Source organism: Saccopteryx bilineata, chromosome 3, assembly GCF_036850765.1.
Source record: "Saccopteryx bilineata isolate mSacBil1 chromosome 3, mSacBil1_pri_phased_curated, whole genome shotgun sequence".
Classification (NCBI taxonomy): Eukaryota; Metazoa; Chordata; class Mammalia; order Chiroptera; family Emballonuridae; genus Saccopteryx; species Saccopteryx bilineata.
Window position 1 is genome coordinate 206,876,779 of NC_089492.1, and position 13,856 is coordinate 206,890,634.

Genomic DNA, 13,856 nt, shown 5'->3' on the forward strand with positions numbered 1-13,856 from the left:
ACAGAGAGAGATGAGAAGCATCAATCATTAGTTTTTGGGGTTTTTTTTGTATTTTTCTGAAGCTGGAAACGGGGAGAGACAGTCAGACAGACTCCGCATGCGCCCGACTGGGATCCACCCGGCACACCCAACAGGGGGGCGACACTCTGCCCACCAGGAAGCCATGCTCTGCCCTTCTGGGGTGTCACTCTAGCGCCTGGGACAGAGGCCAAGGAGCCATCCCCAGCACCCGGGCCATCTTTGCTCCAATGGAGCCTTGGCTGTGGGAGGGGAAGAGAGAGACAGAGAGGAAGGAGAGGGGGAGGGGTGGAGAAGCAGATAGGCGCTTCTCCTGTGTGCCCTGGCCAGGAATCGAACCCGGGACCTCTGCACGCCAGGCTGACGCTCTACCACTGAGCCAACCAGCCAGGGCCCAATCATTAGTTTTTCATTGTAACACCTTAGTTGTTCATTGATTGCCTTCTCATATGTGCCTTGACCATGGGGCTACAGTAGACTGAGTAACCCCTTGTTCGAGCCAGCGACCTCGGGTCCAAGCTGGTGAGCTTTGCTCAAACCAAATGAGCGCGCGCTCAAGCTGGCAACCTCAGGGTCTCGAACCTGGGTCCTCCGCATCCCAGTCTGACACTCTATCCACTGCGCCACCGCCTGGTCAGGCTACACTCCCTTTTTAATTAACATATTGTATCTTCATGAATTTCTAAAATCTTGCCAAAAATTCATTAACAATTTTATAGTCTTTTCTAATATAAGCATGTAAAACTGGAGTTTTTTCTCTAAGTACCCTTTTAGCCATATCCCACAAGTTTTAACATCTAGCATATCCTTATCGTTCAGTTCTAAATAATAATATTCTTTTATCATATACAAATATCACATAAAATAGATTTTATTCATAATTCATAACATACAGAGGTTCTCAAATTTCACTAAGTTAAAAATGCAGATTTCTGTGTCACTCAGAGGCTTTGACTGATAAGATTTGGGGCTGAACCCAGGAATTTGCATTTATATAGACATAAAAAAAATCCAAGTGATTTAAATTAGGAGCGTATGTTGAGAAACAATGATCTAAAATGGCTCTTTCCAATATCAACAAGGAAGTAAAATATTTTGGGGGGGGACATAAATAAGAGGGACAGATAGGGACAGACAGACAGACAGGAAGGGAAAGAGATGAGAAGCATCAATTATTCATTGTGGCTCCTTAGTTGTTCAATGACTGCTTTCTCATATGTGCCTTGACCAGGGAAGGGCTACAGCAGACCGAGTGACCCCTTGCTCAAGCCAGTGACCTTGTGCTTCAAGCCAGCAATCTTTGGAATCAAGCCAGCAACCTTGTGGTCATGTCTATGATCCTATGCTCAAGCCAGAGACCTCACGCTCAAACTGATGAGCCCATGCTCAAGCCAGATGAGCCCACGCTCAAGCCGGCAACCTTGGGGTTTTGAACCTGGGTCCTCAGCATCCTAGGCCAACACTCTATTCAATGCACCACCATCTGGTCAGGCCACTACCCCATATTTAAAGATGCCTACCAAATAACAGAGAACATTAGGTATAAAAACTAAGTTGGCTTTACCAGTAGAGATGGAGGTTCAAGAAAAGTAATGTGAAAATGAGACGTGGGACAGGGTTACTGTAACTTTTGCAGAGAGACAAAGAGGTATGAAATAGTATCGTGAGGAGGGGAACGACTTATGAAAAGAATAAGTCAATTGACAGCGACCCAAAATAGCAGGAAAATAGATTATTCAATTATGAATCACCTGGTTTTGTACTGAATGATACTGTTCTTCTTTAACTTTCCTCTATACCTTTCAGAATTGCTTTTCAGCTCTTATCTTACTAGTTACCCTCTCAGCACACTTTATGGCACAAAAATAGGAACTGGAAGGAGTCCTTTTGAATACCCACAATTCAAAATCATTCCAGTATATTATTTCTCTTTTAATAAAAATTTCTAAAACCACAGAAGCTGTAATTTTTTTTTTTTTTTTTTGCATTTTTCTGAAGCTGGAAACAGGGAGAGACAGACAGACTCCTGCATGTACCCGACCGGGATCCACCCGGCACGCCCACCAGGGGGCGACGCTCTGCCCACCAGGGGGCGATGCTCTGCCCATCCTGGGCGACGCCATGTTGGCTGCGGGAGGGGAAGAGAGAGACAGAGAGGAAGGCGCGGCGGAGGGGTGGAGAAGCAAATGGGCGCTTCTCCTATGTGCCCTGGCTGGGAATCGAACCCGGGTCCTCCGCACGCTAGGCCAACGCTCTACCGCTGAGCCAACCGGCCAGGGCAGAAGCTGTAATTTTTGATTAACCACAGCAAACAGATTTGCCTTTCATTTATACACAGATAATCTAATGTACTTGGGTTAGAAATGCTTCCATGATGAACAGGCTTATCTTAAGTTGCCTGAAAGATGTCAGGTTGCCATCTTGGACTGGGTTTTTTGTTAATTTCCTTGGTACAATAATTCTTACTGTACCTTTCATGGCAATAAACATCGGAATATTTGATCCCTAAGAAAAAATTTCAAAAACCATTAAATAAGAAAATCTTATAAGCTTTTCTTTACAACATAATGTTCAAACCAAATAAAAGTGAAGCATTAGTTGTGAATGTCATAGCTGAAATTGCACAATTCTAAAATGCTATTTTCCTTCTCTAGGCAGAGGACTACTGCTGCCCAAGATACACTGCGCTCTACACTTATCTATCAACTTTTAATCAAGAAGATTCTTTGTCTTCACATTAGGCGTATCAGATCAGCTGTAGGCACGGCGTAGGTATGGCCTTTCTGGATTACTTTGAAAAAGTAAAAATTCATACCTCACCCTAAGGACACCTTCCTAAAGAAGGGCCTCCACTGATGTTGAATTTTACTTATCCTTTCTACTTTGATCAGAAACTCGTTTTTTGTGTGTGTGACAGAGACAGAGATAAAGAGAGGGACAGATAGGGACAGACAGAAAGGGAGAGAGTTATGAAAAGCATCAATTTTTCACTGCAGCACCTTAGTTGTTCATTGATTGATTTCTCATATGTGCCTTGACTGGGGGGCTACAGCAGATCGAGTGACCCCTTGCTCAAACCAGATGAGCCCACACTCAAACTGGCAACCTTGGGGTTTCAAACCTAGGTCCTCCGTGTCCCAGTCTGATGCTCTTTCCACTGCGCCACCACCTCGTCAGGCGACCAGAAGCTCTTTTAGGAGTTAGGATTTAGTTTGTGATTCAAAGGTTCTGGCCACTAGGTGTGTCCTTGTGCCAGTTAAAAATCCATCCTGTGCCTATGATACCTATGAAAAGTAAAAAATAAAGAGTACTTAGGCGGCCCTGGCCGGTTGGCTCAGTGGTAGAGCATCGGCCTGGTGTGTAGGAGTCCTGGGTTCGATTCCCGGCCAGGGCACACAGAAGAAGCGCCCATCTGCTTCTCCACTCCTCCCCCTCTCCCTCTCCTTCCTCTCTCTCTGTCTCTCTCTTCCCCTCCCGCAGCCAAGGCTCCATTGGAGCAAAGTTTGCCCAGGCGCTGAGGATGGCTCTGTGGCCTCTGCCTCAGGCGCTAGAATGGCTCTGATTGCAGCAGAGCGACGTCCCAGATGGGCAGAGCATCGCTTCCTGGTGGGCATGCTGGGTGAGTCCCGGTCGGGCGCATGCGGGAGTCTGTCTGACTGCCTCCCCATTTCCAACTTCAGAAAAATACAAAAATAAAAAATAATAAAAAAATAATAAAAATAATAAGAGTACTTAGGCATTGTGAAGAATAAGTGATATACAGCACTTGGCAAGAATAATGGTTGCCACTGGAAGGGGGTAGAGAGAAGGGTGTGGGTGATAAGGTCAAAATTAACTGGGAAGGGAAAAAACAGGGAACTTCCTGTGAAGAGAATGATGTTCTGTATTTGTTAACGATCTGTAATAATATAGATCTATACATTTGTTAAAAGTTTGAATATATACTTAAAATCTGTGCATTTCATTTCATGTAAATTTTAACTCCAAGAGAAACTATAGAAGTATATTTGACTCTACTTAATGAAATATATGCTGCAGTATTTAGGGGAAAGCATGCGAATGTTCACTGTTTGCCTTGAAATATGTCAAAAAATTTACAAAACTGATGGATGAATCCATGATAAAAGTAGAGTAAATAGGTAGGTAAATCAGTGATCCTTGAAATATCCCTTCAGCTTGGCTGTATGTTTAAAAATTTTCACAATACAATGTTAGAAAAGAAAAAGCACCCTCCTGTAGAGCTAGCAGGAGTCAATGACAGCAAATCATTATTTTTGGATAAAAAGGAATGTCAAATCAGTGAACCAACCAGATTTAATAATAAAGGAAGCAAACTGCTACTTTTCTCGTAAACTTTTCATTCCAAATCATGATTTACTTAAAAGTTCTCTGGCATCTTATATAAAAGTCAATTACTGATATTTCTTTTATGACTTTGTAAAAAACAAAAACAGATGACCAACACATGTGAGTCAGGTAAAGTTAATAGACTGACACACAGGGAAAGCAACTATTAGAATGGGTAGAAAGAGAGAAAATAAAAAGCAAATATAATCTCCCTCAAATAGTTTTCTATTTATTGAATACTTCTAATAATGATGCACTACTAAAAAGAAGTCCAACTCCTACACATTATCCAAAATGTGCTGATAACAGATTTTAGTGTTGAAAATGCTTCAGTTTGTCATGTCTGATGAGGGGACATCAAATTATCAGATGATTTTATTTTATACAGCCCAGACTGACATCATGACTTATAGGTGGAGGCAACTGAACAAGAAACCCAAATATATGTTGAGCTCCAAAAGGTTAGTTGACTTAGGACTTCCAATTTATCTACCTACCAGTTCTAAGCAATGCTTTCAGTAAGAGAGCAGAAGTACAACAGGAAAAGGAAAGGAAAGCTAGACTCAGGATGCTAAGGGACCCTGGGAATTAACTTCAGGTTTCAGAATAATTGTTGGTACTCCTTCCAGCCTCTGTAGCTGGGTAAGATATGAAATATTGGCTTAAGTAGATATTGATGTGGAAATCCAAAACACTCCTTATGCATTTTTAATATACTCACAGTTCCTTTTTGAAAAAATTCACTTACTTGATTGTCATTTTCATTATCCTTGATAACCAAATACCTCAATAAATTTAATGAAGCCATTATCCTGTTAATTAAAAATATATAATTTGTTACTTACAGTACAGTTTTAGAAAATCAACAGCAATTTCAATGAATAAAGTAAGTTAAAACTTAGGATATATTTTGATTATTATGTTTGCCATTCTAAGTACAACTGACCCTTGAACAACGCAGGGGCTCGGGGTGCCAAACTGTGCAGCTGCACACCTGTCCATGCATGTATTCCATGGACTGGAGCAGTATCCATGTACTTCAGGTACTACTGGGATAGTAGTCACTTATCACTCTTGTTCCCCAAGTTCACAAAATGCAACTGTGAAAAACGCTGTTCTTTCCCCACCCCATGGAAGTCTTGTTAGCCTTAATATTTGGGAGTATCACCTGTTGCTTCCTGAATTTTAAGATTCCTTTTATAAATGTGTATAACCATTTCTCAACCTTCATTCTAGTACAATGAAAGTAAAATGACATGTTCTGTACAAAAAAGACATGTCTTAGAAAACCACAATAAAACCTAAATACATATGCTTTGTATAAGTTATACACATGAAATTCTTAGTTTTTAGTCACCAGTGCTGCAGTTACAAATCTCCATAAGCAATACTGGAATGCTGGGTATATTCAAGATACAAAATCATATTGTTGGTCATACTTCTGACAAGAAGAGTTTTTTATTTTGATTTTACATAGCACCTATTACTTAAATATGAAAATCTTTTTGTAATTTTATGAATTAACCATAGATCACATAAAAATCATAGGAAAATGTTTTATTACTTGAGGTTTCCCATTTTATTCTCAATTTACTACGTGAACCTTAGTAATGATCTCACCTATCTGAGTTTTGCAGTAGGTCTGTTTCAGCACCCTCTGGGAGAAAGAGTACCAAATCTAGAAGGGAAATTAGCTGTGGTCCTGTAAACCATTTGTTGTTATGTGTTCTCTGTAAAGCAAAAGAAAAACTGAGAAAGGCTTTAATAGCTTGATGAATGTATTTTCTAATACCTTGCTACTACAAAAGTAAACTAGTACACATCTAAAACATGTATTTTTTAACTTTATTTTCCGTTCTGTCATTCACTATTTCCAGACAGCAGGAACCAACTCTTCTAGTTGGTGACACTGGTGCATTTTCTCTCTCTCTTTTCTATATGGAATCACTGAGTATTCACAAACAGATTAGACTTCAGTTTCCATTTATATTTCAGAAGTGTACACAAAACAGAAAAAAAAGTCATGCTATTAGCCCAAAGAATACATATTAAGCCCCAGATGGGAATCGCCGGGGGGATCCCGGTCAGGGCAAAGCGGGGAGTCTGTCTCTCTATCTCTCATCCTCTCACTTGTAAAAAAGAAGAAAAAATAATAATTAAAAATACATATTAAATCTACAGTTAAAAATGTTTCAAAATTCAGGTTTTAAAAAAGAATAATAGAAATGAGAAAAAATATAACTTAATACTAAAAATAGGAAAAAAATCCATAAAGCAAAAATCCACATTAATGTATTCCACAAATAAATAAATATATCCTACAAAATAAACTGGTAATTGATACAACTATGCTCTTACCTTTAAGGATATATCAATTTGATTTTTGATATTTTGAATAATAAAGGCCTCCACACCTGAGTGATTACTTGTATTCAATAAGCACCTTAAAAGCAAAATTACAATACATTTAAAACTATCCTGGACTACAGTATAATGATAATATAAGTTTTATAAACTCAAATGGGCCATGCGTTATTTCTAGGAATATAAAAACCAGTGAAGACAATTAGCAAAGTGATCAACTAATTACAAAGTCACTGTTATGGGTTATTTTTCTAACTAGAAAATTCTATTTTAACTGGATTTTTCCAACATGAAATTTCTATCAAATCAAATTGGAATCTTATATGTAGACAATTGCAATGATAGCAAGAACAGACACTAGTGTAATCACCTAAAAACTTCCCAAATTAATCTCTGTAAAAGTAGACTAGTCTGGTTAGACTAACAATAGCAAAGAAAGAAAACTATCTCTTTTTTGGGTTTTTTTGTTGTTGTTTTTTTGTATTTTTCTGAAGTTGGAAACGGGGAGGTAGTCAGACAGACTCCCGCATGCGCCCGACCGGGATCCACCCAGCATGCCCACCAGGGAGCGATGCTCTGCCCATCTGGGGCGCCCTTCTGTTGCAACCAGAGCCATTCCAGCGCCTGAGGCAGAGGCCATAGAGCCATCCTCAGTGCCCCGGCAAACTTTGCTCCAATGGAGCCTTGGCTGCGGGAGGGGAAGAGAGAGACAGAGAGGAAGGAGAGGGGGAGGAGTGGAGAAGCAGATGGGCGCTTCTCCTGTGTGCCCTGGCCAGGAATCAAACCCGGGACTCCAGCATGCCAGGCTGATGCTCTACCACTGAGCCAACCGGCCAGGGCCAATCTGACTATCTTAAGAAAAAAAGGGGATTTCTTGGTAGGAATACAGGTAGAGCAGGTATAAGACCTAAGCATAAAATTGAGATTTCATAAACCTGCTCTGACTCTATCAATAGAAATGAAGAAAAGATAGGATCAAGAGTGTTCGTTCCAGCCAATCCCAAAGAAGACTTCTTAGCACTTTAATAATGCCTGAATCTGTTTTTAACTAATATTTTTACCTAGGTGTCAATAGAATAAGATCAGCAGGCCAAATCCAGCCTGCTATTTTACTGAAACATACCTAACCTCACTACAAAGACAAAATTGAGCAGCTGCAACGGATGTTGGCCATGAAGCCTATATTTGAAAGTTGGTTCTTTTTACTCAGAGAATTACTTTTCCCCCCAAAGAGCACTATTAATAAGCTCTACTATTAAAGTAAATAGCCTGTCAATGACTTCAGAGCCATTAATTTCAACCGTGAATAATAGAAATTGTTGACATATGAAAAATTCTAATAGGAGCTTTATCAAGCTGTTTAATCTTTTGTCATTTTTAGTTTCAGAGTATTTTAATTAACTGAATAAAATATATACTATTATTTATGTAATATATATGTATCCATAATATTTAACTGTTCTCTATCCATCACAGATAAGAATTTATTATAATATGGCTTCCAAATAGAGTTAAATTACATTTAAAACATACTAAAATACTATAACTTAGAATAATTTTATGGCATTAATTTGGTTTTTAATTAAGCACACACTTCACAATTAACTATTCTTGATACATACCTAAATAATGTATATTTGCCTTGAGAATTCAACTTGTTAATATACAGCTGAAGCACAGCTAAAGCTTTTTTCCTCTAAAATGGAAGAAATAATATTGTTACATAAACTGAATAAAGGATAAATTGTTTATTAAAATTTCTCACTGTAACTCATTATTTAGTCCCAAAGCATTTACATACCAATGTCTCAACAGGGCAAAGCGTCATTACTTTGACTAAGCCCTGGAAATAAAAAAAAAAATTTAATTCAGATGTGAATAGCTTATATTGACTGCAAAGAAACAACTATATCATCAATAGCAGATACTAAAAATTCAGAGAAGTGAGGGGAGGTGATTTAAAAATGAAGTAAATTTTCCCTTAATCCTTTTATTCTTTTTTTTTTTGACAGAGACAGAGAAAGAGTCAGAGAGAGGGACAGATAGGGACAGACAGACAGGGAGAGAGATGAGAAGCATCACTTCTTCGCTGCAGCTCCTTAGTTGTTCAGTGATTACTTTCTCATCTGTGCTTTGAGGGAGGGGGCTACAGCAGAGCAAGTGATCCCTTGCTCAAGCCAGTGTCCATGGGGTCATGTCTATGATCCCACACTCAAGCTGGCAACCCCTCACTCAAGCTGGTGAGCGTGTGCTCAAGCCAGATGAGCCCACGCTCAAGCTGGTGACCTCAGGGTTTCAAACCTGGGTCCTCTGCGTCTCAGTCCAACACTATCCACTGCAACACCTCCTGGTCAGGCTATTCTTTCATTCTACTATTGTGTCTATAGGAAACAAAGTATAATCCATTTTGTAAGTGATATTGAATGGGGTGTTGCAAAATTGTAAATAAGCAATGAATGCTAATTTTCAATTATGTCTAGAGCAGTCAAAATATATCAAACATGCAGAAGTATAATCTACCATTAAAAATTGTTAGGCTTAATGTACTAATAAAAGCCATGTTTTCCGATTTAAATAGTGGAAGAACAAGTTTAAATCAACATCTAAGGACCTACTTGGCTATGATAAACAGTATGAGGCAAAATTATCATTAAAGGGAAAAACAAAATGTCTTTCTAGTAAGGAGTCAATGCACGCACGCCTTGATGAAGTCCTGAGGACCTGAATTATAATAAGAATAAAGAAGCTTCATTTTCCAAGGTCCCTAGAGAAACAGTGTTAAAGAAGAAAATTAGTTTTTCCACTAGATGCGAGTGCTGTCAACTATGGTAACCACTAGCCACATATAACTAATCTAATTTTAAATTACATTAAAAATTCAGGTCCTTAGTCACACAAGCCACATTTCAACTGTTCAATGTGGCTAGTGGTTTCAACACTGTAACACACAGAAAACAGAACACTTTCACCATCACAAAAGTTCTGCTGGACAGCAATGGCACTCAAGTTTTCTAAGGATATGGAGAGGAAAGTGGGAGAGAGGTGTGAAAAGACTTTTACTTAAATTCAAAATAGGAAAGGGGCTATTTTAAGACTAAAATCCATATTTCACTTACCTGAGGTACAGTAAGAAAACTCTTGATTTCTAAATACTGGTGAAGTAGACTGTTGTCTTCCAGTCTCAACAAACCATTCTCCAACAGATCCTACAAATGAAAATAAATGCAGAAATACATACATGGTAAAGGCAACAGCTATATTTGCTGACATGACTGTATCATTAAATTATGATGGGTGCAAACAAATCTTACCAGTCCTTTGGAAAAAACAGATTCTTCTGTTCTGGAAGAGAATATTAAAATTTACTGACATGAATTTTCTAAATTTTTTGAAATGATTCATTTTACAAAAAAATAAACCAAATATTGAAATTTATTTTTTATTATTTATTTATTTATTTATTTGTATTTTTCTGAAGTTGGAAACGGGGAGGCAGTCAGACAGACTCCTACATGCGCCCGACCGGGATCCACCCGGCACGCCCACCAGGGGGCGATGATCTGCTCATCTGGGGCGTTGCTCTGTTGCAACCAGAGCCATTCTAGCACCTGAGGCAGAGGCCATAGAGCCATCCCCAGCACCCGGGCCACCTTTGCTCCAATGGAGCCCTGGCTGTGGGAGGGGAAGAGAGAGACAGAGAGGAAGGAGAGGGGGAGGGGTGGAGAAGCAGATGGGCGCTTCTTCTGTGTGCCCTGGCCGGGAATTGAACCTGGGACTCCTGTACACCAGGCCGATGCTCTACCACTGAGCCAACCGGCCAGGGCCCAAATATTGAAATTTAAAGTCTTTAATATGTATCATTAGGGGGAAATTCTGTTAAAGAACTTAGTCAAAATTGGTAATCCATCTTTGAGCTTTTGATTTGGCTACTTACATCCAAATATGACCAAACTCAGCCCACTCAGGCCTTGTTTTCGGATATCAAACCTACAGATCTTCAAACAGCAAGGGCTAAGAAATCAATTATACTTGGTATTGTACTTTGTATTCCAGTTGATTAATCTCTAAAATCTTTTAACTTGTTATACAAAAAAATTAAATGCTTTTCATTTGTGATTTTTTAAAAAAGGTTTAAAAGAATATTAAAAAGAATATGGCAAAAAGGAATATTATCTCAGGCTCTAGGTTCTTATTCTAACCATGCGAGGAGTTGGAAGGGTTATATTTTTGACTCAATGACTAAACAGTTTGGAAACCTTAAAATATAGGACTTAAGATTCACATCAATACATATTCTCATTGTATGAATGTAACAGAAACTAATTAAAACGAATGCAAAATCAGTAAGACATACATAGTACAGTAAATTTAGTTAATAACTACTTGTGCCAGGAGACCCTTGGAAACTCCTGCCTTGCAGGCCGAGGCTTTGGACATTTGCCACGTTACAAAAGTTCCTTCACCTGGGAAGAGACAGGATTGATAAACTGTCACTAGTGTTCCTAGAGGAGAGTAATGAAAGGCCCTGATTGATCTCAAGAGGTAACTTAAACATGCTATAGAAAAGGAAACAAAGCATACAGTTTTGAAAAATTCTTAAATACCTGTTAATTTGTAATTTTTTAAAAGAGAAAGTCTTGCTTCTTAGTGTCTCAAATGAAAAAAGTTGTTGAGTGATATCACTGTCAATAATGTTTTAACAGGTGGACTCAAGACACCTCATTCCTTTTAATGCCGTTCAGATTGAATCCGTGAAGCAAGTACATAGATTAATTGCTTTAGTTGATCACCACTCCTTAGATGGAGGAGGCTATAGTGGAATAGAGCTGTTTTAATTTACCAACTTTTGAAAAAAAGAAACCTCAGAAGCAGAAGACGGAAATCCTAGAGAATATTTTTATACTATCTTGAGTTTAAAATAAAAGATATTTTGATGTAAAACCTTTCTGATTCATTTCTGTCTCTGGCTATACATATTTGCTTCACTCTAAGTAACCAATTAATTAATTAAGGCCTGCCAAACAGAAGGTAGTCTACCCTGATTGTGACAAGGATTATTTTAGTACTACTACTTAATTCTGCGATGTCATGTATATGATCTTACCTTTGCAAAAAGACTTCAGTATGCCCCATATTAAATTGCAAAAGGTATGATGGGCTAAAATAAAAAAAAATACACACACATAGGTACTTATAGAAATTTTACATGCATAATGTTATGGTTGAATTATGTTCCCTTCAAAAAGATATGTTGGAATCCTAATCTCCACTGCTTCTACCTCAGTATATGCCCTTATTCAGAGATAAGGTCTTGTTTTGGGGTTTTTTTTTTAATTGGGGTAGGAATGGGCAGGAGCAGAGCAGGAACCTCTCACACTGGAATTAATCAAGTTAAAGTGAGACCATTAATGTGAGTCGTAATCCAATATGACTGTCCTTATAAAAAGGGAAATGTAGACAGACATGCATATGGAGGGAGTACTGTATGAACACGAAGGCAGAGAAGGGAGTGATGTGTCTACAAGCCAAGGAACATCAAGGACTGCCAGCAACCATCAAAAGCTAGCCAGGAGGCATAGAACAGATTCTCCCTCACAGCCTTCAGAAGGAACCAATCCTGTTCTTGACCTAGAACTTCTAGTCTCCAGAACTGTGAAACAATACATTTCTGTTATTTTAAGTTATCCAGTGTGTGGTACTTTGTTATGGTTAACTCTAGCAAACTAATACACATATTTAAGTCATTTTGGTGGTAGAGTGTGTTTAAGAGTATAGGCTCTGGGGTCAGATAGAACTGTTTGAATTCAACCTATCCCACTGTAGGAAAAACAGCTATGTTAGGCTTACTCACTTGCACTTTGCATGATTAGTGTATAAGCACATGGCAGAGTTACATGCCATAGCTTACATAAGGCTATGGGTACTTACCCTCAGGGCGGATTGCCTGCCCACCACTCCAAGAGACTGTTTGGTGAACTGCTCACCTGCCACCGTGAGAAGTGGTTTTTCCCTGCCTGTTTCTTCTCCACTCTTGCGAGAATCTAATAAATGGCAATGACCCTACGCTTTCCAACTCTACAGTTCCTCTGACTGCCCGAATCCAGTGTGAACCTGCCTGGCCTCGGCCACCAGCATTACACCCACTAATTAGTTGTATGGTCTTCAGTGGTATCTTATCTTGTTTAAGCCTATTATTTTCATCTATCAAATGAGATAAAGCTCTATTTCATAGGGTTATTTTACGGATTAGGTAATCATATAAAGCTGTTAGGATAATGTTTAATACATGGTAGCCATTATTGTAACACTTACATACCAATATATCCCAGGTATATTCATATATACATATACAAATGTACACAAAGAAATATATCCAAGGCCTGCAAGACATATAAATAATCCTTATTATAGGTCTTAATGCCCAAAAGATATATTATCAAATTATGTATTTATTTTAGAAATAATTTTGATAAATTATGGGAAAAGAAGGACATGGTCAAGCTAATTATAATAGGAAGATTCAACCTGAATAGGGTGATGAAAGAAGGCTTTTCTCAGAAAGTGACATTTAAGATAGAGATGGTTCTAAGCACATACAAAGGCACTCTAGAGCAGGGAGGTTCATGGCACACGGGAACAAGAAACCAAAAGAAAGTCTGTCCCTGGAGCATAGTAAAGAGAAAAAAGGGTGGTAAGGGGTGAATAGGGACAGTCAAGCAGGAGACCATGCATTACCTTGTCTCATGTAAAGGCATTTAGACTTTACTCTTAGAGCAGTAAGAAGCCACCGAAGGGTTTTCGTTAAGGGACTAATAAATGCCTACTCAGGATCACATCAGTAGTCCAGTGAAAAGATCATGATGATTTAGACTACCCCAGGCTAATTGGCCAGTTACCTCCCTTATTGTCCAGGGTGGTCCCAACAGCTTTAAAACCAAGCCCAATTTAATACTTTCTTACTCTTGTCCCTATCATTCCCTTATGTCTACTTCACCATCACCTCACCCCCTTTTCACTACTTGACTACTAGCTTTAACATAATATAAGCAATATTACTTAAAGAGAGCTTTTCTTTATACTTCATTTAAAATGTATCAGCACACTAATAAACATATATTAAACATTAG

The 13,856-nt window shown here is 38.7% G+C and overlaps 1 protein-coding gene across 7 annotated transcripts in view; it reads right to left on the reverse strand.

The window, feature by feature from the left end:
- Window positions 1-13,856, reverse strand: part of GLMN (glomulin, FKBP associated protein) — a 72,103-nt gene that overhangs the window by 38,369 nt on the left and 19,878 nt on the right. For all 7 annotated transcript variants that reach the window (XM_066268659.1, XM_066268658.1, XM_066268661.1 and 4 more), the window contains 8 exons: window positions 11,834-11,887; window positions 10,041-10,071; window positions 9,846-9,935; window positions 8,531-8,572; window positions 8,352-8,425; window positions 6,724-6,808; window positions 5,986-6,095; window positions 5,114-5,177 (listed from right to left, as the gene is read on the reverse strand). In XM_066268659.1, coding sequence (XP_066124756.1) covers window positions 5,114-5,177; window positions 5,986-6,095; window positions 6,724-6,808; window positions 8,352-8,425; window positions 8,531-8,572; window positions 9,846-9,935; window positions 10,041-10,071; window positions 11,834-11,887 — 550 coding nt within the window. The remainder of the gene's footprint in view (window positions 1-5,113; window positions 5,178-5,985; window positions 6,096-6,723; window positions 6,809-8,351; window positions 8,426-8,530; window positions 8,573-9,845; window positions 9,936-10,040; window positions 10,072-11,833; window positions 11,888-13,856) is intronic.